Below are 19,977 nucleotides of genomic sequence, written 5' to 3'. Positions count from 1 at the left end.
CAATGTTATTTATTTATTTATTTATTTATTATTTTGTTTCTCTTTTTTTAATTTGCATAACTTGTCATTTTCACATTGGTTGTTTGCCTGCCTTTGTGTGTACCTTTCATTGATTCTACTGCGTTTCTTTGTATTTACTGCCAATGCCAGAATGAAAATGAATCTCAGGGTAGTGTATTGTGACGTATATGCACTTTGATAATAAATTTACTTTGTACTTTAATGTCTGTGATTAAACCTTTTATATGCACATAATCCATATTTCTCCATTCCCCCCTGCATTTGCACCTGCCTCCACCACCATCCCTGGCAACCCATTCCAGGCACCCACCAGTCTCTGTCTAAAAAAGCACTGCCTCAAAATTACAATCTAAGGGAGGAACTCATCAGTTTGAGCAGAGCAGCATCTGGGGGAGTAAAGGAAATGTCCATGTTTCAGGTTGAAACCCGACATTCTTTTACTGCACCTAGTGTAGTAAATGGCTGTTGTGTGTTCTTCATGCTGGGTGTTGAAGTCCTGGGAGACCCAGAGTCTCCTAGGGAACTACATCTGCTTGAAGTGCATCTGGCTGCAGCTCCTTGAAGACTGTGTTAGAATCTGGAGCAGCAGCTGGATGAGAGTGAGGAGAATAATCAATCAGAGGCACAGGGAAGTAGTCACCCCAAAGTTGCAGGAGGCTAGTAGCTGGATGACTATCAGGAGAAAGGGAAATGTGAATAGGACAGCATTCTGACAGGCTGCATCACTGTCTGGAACGGAAGGCAAAATCAAATGAAACTGCAGAGGGTTGTAAATTTAGTCAGCTCCATCTTGGACACTTGCCTACAAGGTACCCAGGACATCTTTAGGGAAGCGGTGTCTAAGAAAGGCAGTGTCCATTATTAAGGACCTCCAACACCCAGGGCATGCCCTTTTCTCACTGTTACCATCAGGAAAGAGGTACAGAAGCCTGAAGGCACACAATACCTCACTTTTTTAATATCTTTTCTGCCCTATGTACGATTTTTAATCTATTCAATATACATATACTGTAATTGATTTACTTATTTATTTATTTTTCTTCTATGTTATGTATCGCATTGAACTGCTGCTGCTAAGATAACAAATTTCACAACGCATGCCGGTGATAATAAACCTGATTCTGATTCTGATTCAGTTAGTGCAGAGCAACCCTCTGGCCGTTCTCCTCAAAAACAAATATACCATTTTGGATACTGTTGTAGGGCATGACCTCCTGGGGGAATGCCACGGAGACCATGTTACAGGCACTGACCATAGGTCTGTGGGGCAGAAGGGAAAGCGAGAGAAGAAAGAGGCGGTAGTGAAAGGGAACTCAGTAGTCAGGGCAAGAGACAGGAGATTCTGTGGACATGAACGGGACATCCGAATGGTATGTTGCCTCCCAGGTGCCAGAGTCAGGGACATCTCGGATTGCATCCACAGCATTTTGGGGGCGTAGGGAGAGCAGCCAGATGTCTTGGTACTCATTAGTACCAATGACATAGGAAGGAAAAGTAATGAAATCCTGAAGAGAAAATTTAGAGTAATGCAGAAAACTGAGAAGCAAGTCCTCCAGGGTAGTAATTTCTGGATTGCTGCCTGTGCTACGCGCCATTGAGAGGAGAAACTCAATGATTTGGCAGATAAATGCGTAGTTGAGAAGCAGGGCTTCACATTCTTGGATCATTGAGATCTCTTTTGGGGGAGGCATGACCTATACAAAAGTGACAGGTTGTACCTGAACCCAAGGGAGCCCAGTATTTATTTATTTTTATTCATTCATTTACAGGATGTGGGCGTCACCATCTAAGCCATCGTTACTGCCCATCCCAAGTTGGCCTTGAATATTCTCACGGGCAAGTTTGTTAGACCTGTTGGGGTGGGTTTAAACTAATTTGGCAGGGGAATGGGAACTGGAGTGAAGGAACTCAGGGCAGGTGGTAAAAAAAGCAAAGATAGCATACAGTCAGCCTGTCAGGAAAGTCAGGCAGATGATAGGACAAAATTACAGCCAGCAGGGTGAGTATCAGTGCATTAGGGATACAGAATCAAAACGGGTAGCAAATACAGTACTCAAAGTGTTGTATCTCAATGCACAGAGTATAAGAAATAAAGTGGATGATCTTGTTGCACTAATACAGATTGTCAGGTATGATGTTGTGATCGTCACTGAATCATGGCTGAAGGATGGTTGTAGTTGGGAGCTGAATATCCAAGGTGACATGCTGCATCGGAGGACAGCGGGGGTGGAGTGGCTCTCCTGGTAAAGAGTGGCATCAAATCAGTAGAAAGACGTGACATAGGATCGGAAGATGTTGAATCCTTGTGGGTTGAGTTAAGAAACTGCAAGGGTAAAAGGACCCTGATGACAGTTATATACTCCCAGCCCAACAGTAGCTGGGAGGTGGACCAAAGATTAAGATGGAAAATAGAAAAGGTAAATCAAAGGGGCAATGTTATGATAGTCAGGGGAGATTTCAACATGTAGGTTGACTGGGAAAATCAGGTTGGTAATGGATCTCAAGAGAGTGAGTTTGATGAATACCTACAAGATGGCTTTATAGAGCAGTTTCTCTTTGAACCTACTGGGAATCAGCTATACTGCATTGTGTGTTTTGAAATGAACTGGAGGTGATTAAGGATTTTAAGGTAAAAGAACCCAGGAGGCAGCAATCACAATCTGATTGAGTTCAACTTGAAATTTGATAGGGAGAAAGTAAAGACTGATGTAGCAGTATTTCAGTGGAGTAAGGGAAATTACAGTGGTATGAGAGAGGAGTTGGCCAAAGTAAATTGGAAGGAGATGCTGGCAGGGATGACAGCAATGGCTTGAGTTTCTGGGGAAAATGAGGAAGGTTTAGGACAGGTGTATTCCAAAAACAAACAAAATACTCAAATGGCAAAATAGTTCAACCGTAGCTGACAAGGGATGTCAAAACTAATGCAAAACAAAAGGGAGGGTGTACAACAAAGCTAAAATTAGTGAGTGGGAAGACAGAGGATTGGGAAGCTTTTAAAAACCTACAAAGATCAAGTAAAAGAATCAATAGGAGAGAAAAGATAAAATATAAAGCAAGCTAGCAAACAACATTAAAGCCGATTGTAGAAGCTTTTTCAAGTATGTAAAAAATAAATGAGAGATGAGAATGGATATAGGAACGCTAAAAAAAGGAGGCAGGAGAAATAATAATGGGGACAAGGAAATGGCAGATGAACTAAATGAGTATTTTGCATCAGTCTTCACTGTAGAAGACATTTGCAGAGTGCCAGATGTTGAATGGTGTGAGAGAAGAAAAATGAGTGCAGTTACTATTACAAGGGTTGAAGGAGCTCAAAAAGCTGAAAGGCCTGTGGGTATCCAAAGTCACTCAGACCAGATGAACTGCAACCTAGGGTACTGAAAGAGGTAGCAGTAGAGATTCTGGAGGTATTAGTAATAATCTTGGAAAAAACATTGGACATGGAGGAGGACTGGAGAATTGCAAATGTCACTCCACTCTTTAAGAAAGGAGGAAGGCAGCAGAAAGAAAATTATAGACCAGTTAGACTGGCCTCAGTGGTTGGGAAGATGTTGGAGTCAATTGTTAAGGATGAAGTACTTATTGACCCTGGACATGATAAAAGAGTCATCATGGTTTCCTGAAGGAAAAATCTTGTCTGACGAATCTGTTGGCATTCTTTGAGGAGATTACAAGTAGGATAGATAAAGAGGATGCAGTGCATGTTGTATATTTGGATTTTCAGAAGGCCTTTGACAAGGTGCCACACATGAGGCTGTTTACCAAGTTAAGAGCCCATGGTATTACAGGGAAGTTACTAACGTGGTTAGAGCATTGGCTGATTGGTAGGAGGGAGTGAATGGGAATAAAAGGATCCTTTTCTGGTTGGCTGCCAGTGACTAGTGGTGTTCTGCAGTAGTCAATCTGTTTCTTTTTATGCTATATGCCAATGATTTAGATGATGGAATAGATGGCTTTGTTTCCAAGTTTGCAGATGATACGAAAATTGGTGGAGGGACAGGCAGTGTTGAGGAAACATGTAGGCTGCAGAAGGACTTAGACAGATTAGCAGAATGGGCAAGAAAGTGACAAATGAAATACAACATTGGAAACTGCATGGTCATGCACCTTGGTAGTAGAAATAAATGTGCGGATATTTTCTAAACACGGAGAAAAATCCACAAATCTGAGATGCAAAGGGACTTGGGAGTCCTTGTGCATAACACCCTGAAGGTTAACTTGCAGGTTGAGTCAGTCGGTGGTGAGGAAAGCAAATGCAATATTTGCATTCATTTCAAGAGGGCTTGAATACAAGAGCAGGGTTGTGATGCTGAAGCCTTATAAGGCACTGGTGAGCTTCACCTTGATTATTTTGAACAGTTCTGGGCTCCACATCTAAGTAAAGATGTTTTGGAATTGCAGAGGGTTCAAAGGAGGTTCACAGGGATGATTCCAGGAATGAAAGGGTTATCATATGAGGAACGTTTGATGGCTCTGGGTCTGTACTTGCTGGGATTTATAAGGATGAGGGGGGATCTCATTGAAACCTTTCGAATGTTGAAAGACCTAGACAGAGTAGATGTAGAAAGGATGTTTCCCATGGTGGGGGAAGTCTAGGACAAGAGGGCACAGTGTCATGATAGAGAGGTGACCATTTAAAACAAAGACGTGGAGAAATAACTTTTGTCATAGAGTGGTGAATTTGTGGAATTTGTTACCTCAGGCATCTGTGGAGGCCAGGTCATTGGGTATACTTAAGGAAGAACTTGATAGGTTCTTGATTGGAAGCAGCATCAAAGATTACGGGGAGAAGGCCTGGGAGTGGGGCTGAGGAGAGGTAAAAAGGATCAGCCATGATTTAATGGCAGAGCAGACTTGATGGGCCAAATGGCCTAACTCTGCTCCTACGACTTATGGTCTCAGTCTAACAAATTGTACATGAAACGAGAAGTAATTCAGGCAGGTACAATGGTATCATTTAAGAAGCACGTGGATTCAAGACTGCTTAAAATTGTAAAGAACAAAATAATTGTTACTCTAGATCCAATACAGCACAAAATAAAACACAATAAGATAAAGAACATACAAAATTTAAAAAATAAATATAAATACAAAAGATAACTTCTATACACAGATGGACTGTCCATAAAGTGACTTTGACAGGAAACAATACAGTAGTGGTGGTTGGGAGTGTGGAGGTGTTGATCAGCCTCACTGCTTGGGGAAAGTAACCGATTTTGAGTCTGGTGGTCCTGGCATGGATTCTCATAGCCTCCTCCCCGATGGGAGTGGGACAAACAGTCCATAAGCAGGCTGGGTGGGTTCCTTCATGATGTTACTGGCCCTTTTCTGGCATCTATCAGTATATATGTCCTTGATGGTGCCAGTAATATGCTGGTGATGCATAGAGAGGTGGAACTTATAGGCAAATAGGCTGAATGGGACTATCTGGGTAGGCAATGTGGCCTCTCCCTTTAACTTCATGTCCTCTAGTTTTGGCCATTGCTGCCCTGGGAAAAACGGTGTTGGACTCCTTCTTCAAAGAACAGGGCTTCCCTTCCTCCACCATTGATGTTGCCCTCAGCCACATCTCCTCCATATCCAGAACATCTGCACTCACCTCACCTTTCCGCCACCTTAACAGTGATAAGAGTTCCTCTCATCCTCACCTACCACCGCATGTGCCTCCACATCCAACACATCATTCTCCATAACTTCCGTCATCTCCAAAGGGATCCTCCCACCAAACATAACTTTACCTCCCCCACTCCCCTCCATCACCACTCTATGCAAGGATCATTTCCTCCATGATTCCCTTTGTCTATTCCTCCCTCCTGGCACTTAACCCTGCAAGTGGCCAAGGTGCTACAGCTGCCCATTCACCTCCTCCCTCATCTCCAATCAGCGTCTGAAACAGTCCTTCCGGGTGAGTAAACACTTCAGTTGTCTATTGTGTTTGGTGTTCCCGATCTCGTGATAAATTGGGGAAGCATGTCATCTAGCACCTCCATTTCATCTGCCAGAAGTGGAACTTCTAATTGGCCAAACATTTTAATTCCCATTCCCATTCCAACATGTCGGCCCGTGGTCTTCTCCTGTGCCACGATGACGCCACCCTCAGGGTGAAGGAGCAACACCTTATACACTGGGTAGCTCCCAAACTGATGGCATGAATACCAATTTCTCCTTCAGGTAAAAAAAATTCTCCCACTCTGATCCCTTATCTCCTCACCTGCCTATCACCTCCCCCTGGGTCCCCTCCTCCTTCCCTTTCTCCTATAGTCCACTCTCCTCTCCCATAAGATTCCTTCCTTTCCTGCTCTTTATCTTTCCTACCCACCTGGCTTCACCTATCATCTTCCAGCTAGCCTCCTTCCTGTCCTCTCCCTTTGTATTCTGTCGTCTTCCCCCTTCCTTTCCAGTCCTGAAGAAAGGTCTCAGCCTGAAACTTTGACAATTTATTCAATTCCATAGATGCTGCCTGACACATTGTGTGTGCAATGCTTTGGATTTCCAGCACCTGCAGAATTTCTCATGTTTATTAGGTACTGGCTGTCCACGCTGTCAATTCCTTTCAGAAACATAATCAGGGTTAATATCACTGACATATGTTTTGAAATGTGTTGATTTGCAGCAGCAGTACATTGCATAAAGTATAAATTACAATATATTTTAAAAAAATCAAATTAGTGCAAAAAGCGATTTTTAAAAACTTGAGGTAGTGTTCATGGGTTGGTTCATTGTCCATTCAGAAATCTAATGACGGGGAAGAATCTGTTCTTAGAACATTGAGAGTCTCATAATATTACACACCTCAATCAGGTCACCTCCCATCCTCCCTTACTCCTAGCTATTCTATAATCCAAGCAACTGATACAAGGTTTAGACCATAAGATATAGGAACAGAATTAGGTCATTTGGCCCATCAAGTCTGCTCTGACATTTTATCATGGCTGATCCATTTTCCCTCTCAGCCCCAATCTCCTCCCTTCTCCACATATCCTTTCATGGCCTGACTCAAGCAAGAACCATCTTGTAGGTATTCCAATAAACTAATTTTCTTAAAATCCATTACCAACCTGAATTTTCCAATCAACCTGCTTGTTGAAATCTCCCATGACCATCATAAAATTGCCCTTTTGTCTTGCCTTTTCTATTTTCCATTGCTTCTAGAGTAGGTTACGTTTCAGCACAACTTTGTGGGCCGAAGGGCCTGTAATGTGCTGTAGATTTTCTATGTTTCTGTTACATTTCCCCAGACACTGCCCGACACACAGAGTTCCTCCAACAGATTGCATGGTACTTAAGTTTCCAGCATTGGCAATCTTTGGTACCCCCTTTAAACTTTATTCATGGAGTCATGAAATTATACAGCACAGAAACAGGGAGCCAGCCCAACTAGCCATGTTCACCAAGTTGTCTGAGCTAGTCTCATTTGCCCATGTTTTTTCCTTCCACGTACCTGTTCAAATATCTTTTAAACATTGTGATTGTACCCAGTTCTACAACCTCCTATGGTAGCTTGTTTCAGAGACCCATCACCCAGTGTATGAACAGCCTGCCCCTGAAGTCCTCATTAAATCATTCCTTCGAGTTTCAGACTCGCCGAGCCTGAAAAAAAACTGACCAATCACCTTAACTCCACCCCTTTTGATTTTACATACCACTGTAAAAGTGCTCGTCAGCCACCTAGGCTCCAAGTGTAAAAACAAAGTCTCATTTTTAACCCAAGACCCTTAATCACAGTAACATCCCTATGAATCTTTTCTGCACTCTTCCTAGCTTAATGACAAACTAACCAGAACTTCACAAAATACCTAAAATGCGGTCTCAGTGACATACTCCCTCTCACTTTAAAGACATGCCCGCTAATATTTGACATTTCTACCCTGGGTAAAATCATGTACCCGACCACCCTCCCTCTGCCTCTCCTAAAATTAAGAGTTCGTGTTGACCTTGATAGAATCTCAAGGAGTAGTTTGCACAACGTGACTTTAATCATATTATCCTTCAACACATTATAATAAACCACCACAAAACTATAAAACACAAAAATTATCCGCAAGCTTGGCTGTTCATTACCCTCTGCGTCACCACCTCAACTCCTGAGCGCCGCCATTTTATAACCTTTAACCCTGTCCTCCCCTCTGGAATTTAATACATTAATTTACTGCATTCAGAGTGCAATGCACTTATTTGCTGATTTAGAGTTTAAAGTGTTGCTTACAACATTTGCAGCGTTTAGCGAACTGTTGAGGGGCCTGGCGAGTGGCGGGGCTCGGTTGCCGGGGTGACGGGAAAGCCCCGCCCCTTCCCCTCACCCCGGTTTGGCGCCATGGTCGCCATGGAGGAGCTGGAGTTGTCGATGGAGAACGTCGAGGAACTGGTGATGGATGAGAACAGGATTGTGAGTGAGGGGGACGGCGGAGGAAGGGAGAGAGCACGGTTTTCAACCCCGCTTCTCCGGAAGAAAAGGAGAGGAGGGAGCCCCGGGGAAGGCGGTTCCTTGGAGAGGAGAGCAGGGAAGATGAAGTCCGAGGGGAGGAATGAAGGGGGAGGACGGAGCCCGAGGGGAGAGGAGGAATGAAGGGGGAGGACGGAGCCCCAGAAGAGAGGAGGAATGAAGGGGGAGGACGGAGCCCCAGAAGAGAGGAGGAATGAAGGGGGAGGACGGAGCCCCAGAAAAGAGGAGGAGTGAATGGGGAGCAAGTGTGGAGCCCGAGGGGGAGAATGGAACCTGTGGCAGGGGAGGGACGAGGGGGAGGAAGCAGAATAGACTGAGGGAGGGAGGGTTGGGGGTTGGACACGAAGAAGGTGTGGGGGTGAGGGAGGAGAAAGTGAGGAGTTAACAGCGGACATTGGGGGAGAGAGAGGCAGGTTAAACCTCTGGAGGCCTTGGGGGGAGAGAGAGAGAGAGAGGAGATTGGAGATTGCTTGTGTATGGGGTAGAAGGGGATAGCGGAAAGGTACAAAGCTCTTGGGTCTGCTGGGGCTGAATCTTTTGCAGGTGGTGCTTTAGAGCTAGCTGAACTGTATTAATGGGGATATGTGGGTGAATAAGGGGACATTTAAGATGTTATTCATTGTCACTTCCCACTCTTCAAATTTTTTCAAATTTTATTTTGAACTGGATATGCTAAAGGTCCTGTTTCTGTGCTGTAGTTTTCTATGACTAGAGAGTGCGAAACTGGCCCTTATGGCCCAGCGAGCCATGCCACCCAGCAAACCACCTAGTTAACCCCAGCCTAACCACAGGACAGTTTACAACGACCAATTAACCTACTAGCCTGTACGTCTTCGGAATGTGGGAGCAAACTGGAGCATCTGGAGGAAATCCACCCGGTCAAGGGAAGAACATACAAACTTTCTTGTAGAGGACACCAGAATTGAACTTCAAACTCTGACGCCGCGAGCTGTTACAATGTCGTGTTAACTGCAACGCTATCATGTTATTTCATTAAAGGCATCATGTAAATCAGAAGTGGAGAGAGTGAGCACATTCAAGTTCCTAGGTGTCAAGATCTCTGAGGTTCTAAACTGCTCCCAACATGTGGGGCTGAGGAGGGGAGAAAAGGATCAGCCACGATTGAATGGCGGAGCAGACTCGATGGGCCAAATGGCCTAATTCTGCTCCTATGACTTGTGTTCTTGAATCGATGCAGCTATAAAAAGGAAAGACGGCAACAAATTTCAAGTTTGAAGAGATTGTTTGGCACCTAAAACACTTTGAAACTTTTGTAGATGTAACGTGGAGAGCATTCTGACAGGCTGCATAACTGTCTGGAACGGTGGAGCGTGCTACTGCACAGGACTGAAAGAAGCTACAGAAAATTGTAAAATTAGCTCCATCCTGGATATGAGCCTCTGTTTTATCCAAGACATCTTCAAGGAGCAGTGCCTCAGAAATGCAACATCCATTGTTAAGGGTTCCCAGCACCCAGGACATGCCTTCTATTGTTATCAGGAAGGAGGTACAGAAGCCTGAAGGCGCACACTCAGTGATTCAGGAACAGCTTCTTCCCTTCTGTTATCTGATTAATAAATGGACATTGAACCCATTAACACTACCTCACTTTTTTATATTATTTCTGCTTTGCCCTATTTCAATCTAACTATTTATTATATACATAGTTAATGTAGTTGGTTAACTTTTTTTTTCCTCTATATTATCTTGTATTGCATTGTAACGCTGCTGCTAAGTTAACAAATTTCACTACACATGCTGGTGATAATTAACCTGATTCTGATTCTAGATGTTCCTGAGCTTCTTCAATTGCCACAACCTTAACCTGTTTTTGGCCTACTCTAAACTCTGATTTTTATATATGGGTTTTGTTTTGCAGGTTACCTACAAGATGCTGAGCCATTCCCTGGGCATTCATGTCAACCAAGCAAAACAGTAAGTCGTGGAGCTTAAATCTGTTCTAAGACCATAGAATTAGGCCAATTGCCCCATCGTCTGCTCCGCCATTTAATTATGGCTAATCCCTTTTTTCCCCTTCTCAGTGCCACTCACCCCCCCCCCCCTTCATAACATTTGATATGGTCTCCAATGAAGAACCTATCAATCTCTGCCTTAAATGCACCCAGTGACCTGGCTTCCACAGTTGCCTGTGGTAACAAATTCCACAAATTCACCAACCTCTGTCTAAAGAAACTTCTCCGCATCTCTGTTTGAAATGGATGCCGCACTATTCTAAGGCTGTGCCCTCTTGTCAAAGACTCCCCCACTATGAGAAACATCCTTTCCACATCTACTCTGTCTAGGCCTTTCAACATTTGAAATGTTTCAATAAGATTCTTCCCCTTGTCCTTCTGAATTCCGGCGAGTATAGACCTAGAGCTATCAAACATTCCTTGTATGATAACCCTTTCATTCCCAGAATTATTCTTGTGAACCTTCTCTGAACCCTCTCCAATACCAGTACATCTTTTCTTAGGTGAGAAGCCCAGAGCTGTTCTTCCTCAGCACTGACTCTCTCTGCAAGTTAACCTTTAGGGTGTTCTGCACAAGGACTCCAAGTCCCTTTGCAACTCATATTTTTGGATTTTCTCCCCATTTAGAAAATAATCTGCACATTTATTTCTTCCACCAAAGTGCATGACCGTGCATTTTCCAACATTATATTTCATTTGCCACTTTCTTGCCTAATCTGTTTAAGTCCTCTGCATCTTACCTGTTTCCTCAACACTACCTGCCCCTCCACCAATCTTCATACAATCTGCAAGCTTGGCAACAAAGCCATCGATTTCATCATCTAAATCATTGATATACAGCATAAAAAGAAGCGGTCCCAACACCGACCCCTGCGGAACACCACTAGTCACTGGCAGCCAACCAGAAAAGGATGCTTTTATTCCCACTTGCTGCCTCCTACCAATCAGCCAATGCTCTAACCATGTTAGTAACTTTCCTGTAATACCATGGGCTCTTAATTTGGTAAACAGCCTCATGTGTGGCACTTTGTCAAAGGCCTGAAAGTCCAAATATATAACATCCACTTCATCTCCTTTATCTATCCTACATGTAATCTCTTCAAAGAATTCCAACAGGTTCGTCAGGCAAGATTTTACCTTAAGGAAACCGTGCTGACTTTGTCCTGTTTTGTCCAATGTCACCAAGTACTCCATAACCTCATCCTTAACAATTGACTCCAACATCTTCCCAACCACTGAGGTCAGGCTAACTGATCTGTAATTTCCTTTCTACTGCCTTCCTCCTTCTCTTAAAGAGTGGAGTGACATTTGCAATTTTCTAGTCCTCTGGCACCATGCCAGAGTCTAATGATTTTGAAATATCATTACCAATGCCTCCACACTCTACCACTACCTCTTTTAGAACCTTAGGGTGCAGTTCATCTGGTCCAGGTGACTTGTGTACACTTGGGTCTTTTGGCTTTTTGAGCACCTTTTCCCTTGTAATAGTAACTGCATTCACTTCTTTCCCCTCACACCCTTCAATATCTGGCACACTGCTAGTATCTTCTGATGCAAAATACTCAATTAGTTCATGTGCCATCTCCTTGTCCACTGTTATTATTTCTCAGGCCTCATTTTCTAGCGGTCCTATGTACACTCTCAACTCTTATGTTTTACATACTTGAAAAAGCTTTTACAATCCACTTTGATATTGTTTGCTAGCTTGCTTTCATATTTCATCTTTTCCCTCCTAATGATTCTTTTATTTGCTCTGTAGGTTTTTAAAAGCTTCATCTATCTTCCTGCTAATTTTTGCTTTGTTGTAAGCCCTCTCTTTTGCTTTGACTTGCCTTGTCAGCCACAGTTGTACTACTTTGCCATTTGAGTATTTCTTTGTTTTTGCAATAAATCTACCTGCATTTTCCTCATTTTTCCCAGAAACTCTCACCATTGCTACTCTGCTGTCATCCCTGCCAGCAGCTCCTTCCAGCTTACATTGGCCAACTCCTCTCTCATACCGCTGTATTTTGCTTTACTCCACTGAAATACAGCTGTGTCAGACTTTACTTTCTCCCTATCAAATTTCAAGCTTAACTCAATCATACTGTGATCATTGCCTCCTGAGGGTTCTTTTACCTTAAACTCCTTAATCACCTCTGGTTCATTAAATAACACCCAGTCCACAGTAGCTGATCCCCAGTAGGCTCAATGACAAACTGAGCCGACTCGTAGGCATTGAGCAAACTCTCTCTCAAGATCCATTACCAACCTGATTTTCCAATTGACTTGCATGTTGAAATCTCCCATGACTATCGTAATATTGCCCTTTTGGTAATGCTGTTTCTATTCCTTGTTGTAATCTGTGGTCCATATCCCGGCTACTGTTGGGAGGCCTGTATATAACTGCCATCAGGGTCCTTTTACCCTTGCAGTTTCTTAACTCAACCTGCAATGATTCAACATCTTCCGATCCTATGTCACATCTTTCTACTAATTTGATGCCATTCTTTACCAGCAGAACCATACCACCCCCTCTGCCTACCTTTCTATCTCTCTGATTCAACATGTAACCTTGGATATTCAGCTCCCAACTACACAACCTTCCTTCAGCCAAGATCCAGTGATGGCCACAACATTATACCTGACAATCTGTAATAGTGCAACAAGATCATATGCCATATTTCTTATACTCCGCGCATTGCGATATAACACTTTGAGTACTGCATCTGTTACTGCTTTTGATTCTGTATCCCTAATGCACTGATGCGCCCCCTGCTGGCTGCTATTTTGTCCTATCATCTGCCTGCCTTCTTGGACAGTGACTGGATGCTTTCTTCGCTTTTTTACCATCTGTCCTATCCAGAGTCCCTTCACTGTGGTTCCCACCCCCCGCCATATTAGTTTAAAACCTCCCCAACAGTTCCAACAAACCTGCCCTCGAGAATGTTGGTCCCCCTCGCATTCAGGTGCTGAATTCCTCCATCACTGTGTGTTAATATGAGTGTAGTAAATCTGTTTTTGTATCCACATGTTACGTATGGAACCTGGAAGAAACCCAAGTGGTCATAAGGAAAACGGACAAACTCATTACAGACAGTGGGTGGAATTGAACCCTGATTGCAGGGCACAGTTAGTGTCACACTAACTCTGCTGTCGCACTGAAGATTGTTTGCAGCCAGGGGTTTGTGCCACGAACCAAACTGTTCTTCCCTTGTGTTTTGTCAGGTTGCTTTATTACTACGTGGAGAGAAAAAGGAAGGAAAACTCTGGAGCTCAGCTCCATGTGACTTATCTTGTGTCTGGAAAAGCAGTAGAAGATGGAATTACGGTATGTCTTACAATGTAATCAGGTTTTAGAGTCATATGGCTCTACAGCACAGAAACAAGCACTTTGGTCTACCGAGTCTATGCCAAGCTATTAATCTATCTTGTCCCATCAACCTGCTCCTAGACCATAGCCCTCCATGCCCCTCCTATGCATGCACCTATCCAACCTCTCTTAAATCAGGTGTTCCCAACCTTTTTTATGCCATCGAGTGCTACCACTAACCGAATGGTCCATGGATCCCAGTTTGGGAACCCTTGTTTTAAATATTGAAATCAAAGTCATATCCACCACTTCCGCTGGCAACTTGTTCCATACTCACACCAGTCTCTGAGTAAACAAGCTTCCCTCACGTCCCCTTAAATATTTCACTTCCACTCTTAACCCATGACCTTGTAGTCTCACCTGACCTCAGTGGAAAAAGCTAGCTTGCATGCCTTTCATAGTTTTGTATACCTCTATCAAATCTCCCTTCATTCTTCTACACTCCAGGGAATGAAGTCCTAACCTATTCAACCGTTCCCTGTAACTCACAAGATCACAAGACAAAGGAGCAGAAGTAGGCAATTCGGCCCATTGAGTCTGCTCCGCCACTCCACCATGAGCTAAACTATTCTCCCGTCTAGTTCCAATTTCCAGCTTTTTTCCTATATCCCTTGATACCCTGACTAATTAGGTACCTGTCAATCTCCTCCTTAAAATCCTCAATGATTAGGCCTCCACGGCTGTATGTGGCAACGAATTCCATAAATCCACGACCCTCTGGCTAAAAGAATTCCTCCTCATCTCTGTTTTAAATGGGTACCCTCTAATTCTAAGACTGGCCTCTTGTCCTGGACTCACCCACCAAGGGAAACAGCCTTTCCACATCTACTCTGTCCAACCCTTTCAACATGCGAAATGTTTCTATGAGATCCCCTGTCATTCTTATATACTTTAATGAATACAATCTGAGAGCCAACAAACGCTCCTCGTATGTTAGTCGCTGCATTCCAGGAATCATCCTTGTTAATCTCTGAACTCTCTCCAACATCAGCACATCCTTTCTAAGATAGGGAGCCCAAAACTGTACACAGTATTCCAAATGGGGTCTCACCAGTGCCCCATAGAGACTTAGCAACACCTCCTTACTCTTATACACTATTCCTCTTGAAATGAATGCCATATAGCATTTGCTTTCCTTACTGCCGATCCAACCTGGTGGTTAACCTTTAGGGTATCCTGCACTAGAACCCACAAGATCTATTAAGGTCTGTACACTCGGATATTTAAGTCCTAGCAACATCCTGTGGAATAATTTTTAAGGTTTGATTTTACTGGTGGGGCAATGGTTTAACCTGACACTAATATGTTTAAGATCGGTTGGTTTGTTTGTCCAAAGTTACTGTCAATGGAGGCTGAGGGGATATCTGATAGAGTTTATAAGACTGGGTGGCATAGATAAATAATGAAATGAAATGGTACATATTAATGGTACAAAGATATTGAAATGGTACAGATGAATGAGAGGCTGAGGTATTGGTGTAGGGGCAGGGTTTCAGATTTCTGGGGAAGATGTGACCTGTACAAAAAGGACGGGTTCCACCTGAACCCAAGAGGACTCATTATTCTTGCGGGCAGGTTTGCTACAGCTATTGAGGAATGCTTAAACTAATTTGGCAGGGGATGGGAACTGGAGTGAAAGGGCTGAGAATGGAGCAATTGGTATACAACTGGATGAGGTGTGCAGTGAGACTGTCAGGAACGACAAGCAGATGATGGGGCAAAATTACAAGTTAGTGGGATGAGTTAAAGTGTAAATGGGAGGCCAAAATCTAAAAAGGATGAATACAGGACTGAAGGTGTTATATTTGAATGCACACAGTGTACGGAATAAGGTAGGTGATCTTGTAGTGCAGTTAGAGATTGTCAGGTATGACATTGTGGGCATCACTGAGTCATGGCTGAAAGAAAATCATAGTTGAGAGCTTAACATCCACGAATGTATGGAAGGCAGGCAGTTAGGCAGAGGGAGTGGGGTGGCTCTGTTGGTTTAAAAAAAATTAAATGACATCCTATGTCACGGGATGACATAGGATCAGAAGATATAGAATCCTTGTGGGTAGAGTTATAAAACGTCAAGAGTAAAAAGACTTAAAGGGAGTTATATACAAACCTTCAAACTGTAGCCAGAATATGCGTTACAAATTACAACAGGAGATAGAAAAGGAACAATGCTGTGATGGTGATGGGGGATTTCAATATGCAGTTAAATTGGAAAAATCAGGTTGGTGCTGGATCCTAAGAGAGTAGAATTTCTACAAGGCAGCTTTTTAAGCTTGTCTGGATTGTGATAGTGTGAGCCAGCTAGCTAAACTAAATCAGTGTTGTTTTCATTCCAGTATCACAAGGTAGCGGTGGTGAGAGAAGACCAGTTGGAAGGTAAGAACCGACGTGTGCATTCTTTCCTACAATCATAACACACACAAACAGAATGAGGCCATTCGGTCCATTGAGTCTGCTCCACCATTATGTCATCGATTTATCCTCCCTCTCAACCCCATTCTGCCATCTCCCCATAACTTTTGACACCCTGACTAATCAAGAACTTATCAACCTCCATTTTAAATATACCCAATGACTTGGCCTCCACAGCCATCTGAAAATTAATTCCACAGAATTTCTACCTTCTAGTTAAAGAAATTTCTCCTCATCTGTTCTAAATTGATGTCCTTCTATTCTGAGGTATTGTCCTCTGGTTCTAGACTCCCCACTATAGAAAACATCCTCTCCAAATTCACTCTATCTAGGCCTTTCAGTATTTGATAGGTTTCAATTAGATCTCTTCCCACCACCTCCCCTCCCCCACTTTGTTCTAAACTTCAGCGAGTTCAGGTTTATCGGCTGATCTTCGTACTCTAACCCTTTCAGTCCGGAAGTCATTCTCATGAATTTCCTCTGGACACTCTCCTCACATTGGCAGATTATCCAAGTCTTCTTGGTCAATGTATATCCAGGGTGGAGTTGGTTTGTGTCTGTCTGCATCGAGAGCAGTACAGTAACATAGTGGTTAGTGTAATAACATAGGGGTTCAGCTGGTCAGCATGTCGGCGTAATGGTTAATGCTGCGTTGGTGCTGGAAGTGCGGCGGCACTAACAGGCTACCCCAGCACAATCCTCAGCCTGTGTTGGTTATTGACACGAACAGCACATTTCTCTTTTTGATGAGAATGTGAATAAGTAATCTTTAATATTTTAAAGATTAACTTTATTTATCACACGTACCTCAAAAAAATCGAAACATACTATGAAATGCATTGTTTACGTCAACAACCATCACAGTGCAAGGATTGTGCTGGGAGCAGCCCGCAAGTGCCTCCACACTTCCAGCGCCACATAGCAAGCCCACTACTGGACCAAAGTGTCTGTTTCCATGCTGTATGACACGGCAGCTTTTGTCTTTGGAATGTGGGAGGATGCCTGCAGGAATTGAATCACCAGTCAGTGATTGCTGTAAAGAGACTGTGCTAACTGCTTCATGACATATGTCATCCATCATTTCATAGCACATTAGCAAACTGGTCTGCTCTGCACGTTGTCATTCATTCTTCAAGAGACTAAAGGTGGAGACATTGACAAGTTTCAAGTTCCTTGGTGTCAGCACCTCTGAAGATGTGTCCTTCACATTGATGCAGTTACCAAGATGGCACACCACTGGCTGTATTTCATTGGGAGTTTGAAGAGTTTTGGTATAGCACTGAAAGACCAGCACATTTCCTCAGAGGTATCGTGGACAGCGTTCCAGCTGGTTGCATCATCATCTGGTATGGAGGTGCCACTGCACAAGATCAGAAAAAGCTGCAGAAAGTTATAAGCTTGACCAGCTATAACTTGGGCACTAGCCTCCCCAGCATCAAGGAATCTTCAAAAGACACTGACTCAAAAAGGCGACATCCATCATTAAGAGCCCTCATCACCCAGGACGTGTCCTCTTCTCATTATTACAATGGCACTTGTGTGGCCATTAGACACTACTTAGAGCAGTTTTTAAATAGTGTCAGTTGTGTGCGCTTGTGTTCAAAAAGCAGTGATTTTTCTTACTGAGGCCTCTGGTCAGGGGTGACCATGGATGTTATGTCTGCATTTGCAAGCCAGAGCAGAACAATATGGCGAGCAAGCTGTTGCCCATGTAGCAGGCTTCCCCTCTCCATGCAGCTGATGTATTCAAAGGAAAGGCAGAAACAGGTACAGAAGTTGCATGAGTTGCCAGTCAATGTTGAACTGAACATTGCCTTAGGGAATCCAGCTCTCATTTTTTTCCTCTGTGTTTACTCCCAAAGCCAACCCATGAGTGGTTATAGCTACAGTGCAATGGATGTTTGAAATCAGAGTTTCTTAAGGTTGTCATAGCCAGAGGATAGCATGAATAAGCTCCCCCTACCTATTAAATGCTCCCAATGCAGTGTGTCTCAAATAGTTTCTGACAACCAAGACAAGTCCAGCTCCTGGCCTTCACGTATGGCTTAGCTACTAAGCCCAGTGGAACTATTTCTGCTGACAGGAGAAGGGACACCTTAAAACCAGTTGCTTCGAGCAGATGGGGCTCATCAGAAGGAAAACTGTCACTGATAGTTGGCGAGAAGTAAGTAGTAAAACAATCAGAGCTGTTTTGCTTGCCAGGGTTTCAAGCATTCAGGCTTGGAGATGCCAGAAATGGCCGGGAGTGAAAATGAAACATTTTCACTACTTCAATAAGTTCAGACCTGTGAAGACTTTCAAGGTAGCGATAATCATCTTGAATGTTACTGAAGTGAAGATTTGGTAGATTCTATGAACATAGTCCATTATCTATACTAGGTGCCCGCTGATTTTGTTAGTTTACAGTTAATCAAAAGAGCACAGCAGCATACAGCGAATGAATTCCTCTCTTCATGACTATTAGAAACTAGTACAGTTTTATAGTACTGTAGTAGAACATCAAACAGTACAGCACAGGAACAAGCCATTCAGCCAGCAGTGTTGTGCTGAGCAGCTAACGAGCAAATCAAACACCAATCCCTCCTCCTACACCATGTCCATAGTCTTACATCTTCCTCACATCCATGTGCCTATCCACACGTCTTTTAAAAGCCTCTAATGTATTTGCCTCTACCGCCATACCAGACAGAGTCATGGATGCCGGGAATATGCTGAGTAAAAAATACTTGCCCTTTACATCCCCCTTGAACCTGCTCACCCTCCTCCCATCTTAAATGCATGCCCTAGAAAGGCCTGTTTCCATACTGTATAACACTGCACTCAACCCAAGTTTATCCAGCCTCTCCTGGTAGCACTTCCCCTCTAATTCAGTCAGCATCCTGGTAAAACTTATTTAAAAACTTAATTTATCACTCAGTTAAATGGTTTTTTTTTTAATCCTTTTTAGCTATTTCTATGAAAATTTGGCTAATTGGGCCAAAACGTACTGATCCAAATGTGTCCCAATTAACCAGACTCCACTGAATGTTTATTTGTCTTTATAATATATTCATTGTTTTTCCACTTTACTGCTGCCGCAAAGTAACGCATTTCATGATGTGTGTCAATGATGATAAATCCTGATTCGGGGGCTTTGATGCCAATGAATTATGGCAAGTTGTGGAGCTGTCCTCTGAATGTTTTTATATCTATAGCAGTGAAGCTGAAGTTGGTGGTGACTGCCAGTGTGCACGTGTACAGTATTCAGAGAGCGATGCTAAAGGACAGCAGTCCCCTTTTCAACACGGATTATGAGGCTGTGAAGGAAAACCTGCTGAGCAGCAACAAGTAAGTGCTTGAGTGAAACCATGACAATTACACAGTTTAACATGTGGCTAAGCAGTCGGTGTAGGAGGGAGGGCATAAGATTCTTAGATAATTGGGCTCTCTTCCAGAGAGGTTGGGGCTTATTGTGTGCAGTTTTGGGCTCCTTATTTTAGAAAGAATATACTGAAATTGGAGAGGGTTCAGAGAAGATTCACGAGAATGATTCCAGGAATGAAATGGTTACAGAATGAGGAATGTCTGGCAGCTCTTAGGCTGTATTCCCTGGAGTTCAGGAGAATGAGGGGGGAATCTCATTGAAACATTCTGAATGTTAAAAGGCCTGAACAGATTAGATATGGCAAAGTTATTTCCCATGGTAGGGGATTCTAGGACGAGGACACGACTTCGGGATTGAAGGAAGTCCTTTTAGAACTGAGATGCAGAGAAATTACTTTAGTCAGAGGATGGTA

General features: G+C 43.3%; 2 protein-coding genes across 16 annotated transcripts in view; one reads left to right on the top strand and one right to left on the bottom strand.

Annotated features, from left to right (window-relative positions):
• Positions 1 to 8,372, bottom strand: part of lipt2 (lipoyl(octanoyl) transferase 2) — a 39,479-nt gene extending 31,107 nt beyond the window's left edge. For 8 of the 13 annotated variants that reach the window (XM_073044402.1, XM_073044400.1, XM_073044401.1 and 5 more), the window contains exon 1: positions 8,083 to 8,136. The gene's annotated coding sequence lies outside the window, so the exon portion shown is untranslated. Of the gene's footprint in view, positions 1 to 4,718; positions 4,828 to 8,082; positions 8,137 to 8,227 lie in introns of those variants that run through there. The other 5 variants (XM_073044393.1, XM_073044399.1, XM_073044397.1 and 2 more) reach the window with 4 other exon arrangements.
• Positions 8,277 to 19,977, top strand: part of pold3 (polymerase (DNA-directed), delta 3, accessory subunit) — a 33,771-nt gene continuing 22,070 nt past the window's right edge. For all 3 annotated transcript variants that reach the window (XM_073044380.1, XM_073044381.1, XM_073044379.1), the window contains exons 1-5: positions 8,277 to 8,407; positions 10,344 to 10,399; positions 13,645 to 13,747; positions 16,126 to 16,165; positions 19,396 to 19,528. In XM_073044380.1, coding sequence (XP_072900481.1) covers positions 8,336 to 8,407; positions 10,344 to 10,399; positions 13,645 to 13,747; positions 16,126 to 16,165; positions 19,396 to 19,528 — 404 coding nt within the window. In that variant the 5' untranslated portion in view covers positions 8,277 to 8,335. The remainder of the gene's footprint in view (positions 8,408 to 10,343; positions 10,400 to 13,644; positions 13,748 to 16,125; positions 16,166 to 19,395; positions 19,529 to 19,977) is intronic.

This window comes from Hemitrygon akajei, chromosome 4 (genome assembly GCF_048418815.1).
Source record: "Hemitrygon akajei chromosome 4, sHemAka1.3, whole genome shotgun sequence".
Taxonomy (NCBI): domain Eukaryota; kingdom Metazoa; phylum Chordata; class Chondrichthyes; order Myliobatiformes; family Dasyatidae; genus Hemitrygon; species Hemitrygon akajei.
The sequence above is the reverse complement of the archived record's forward strand: the minus strand, read 5'-3'. Positions and strand labels throughout refer to the sequence as shown.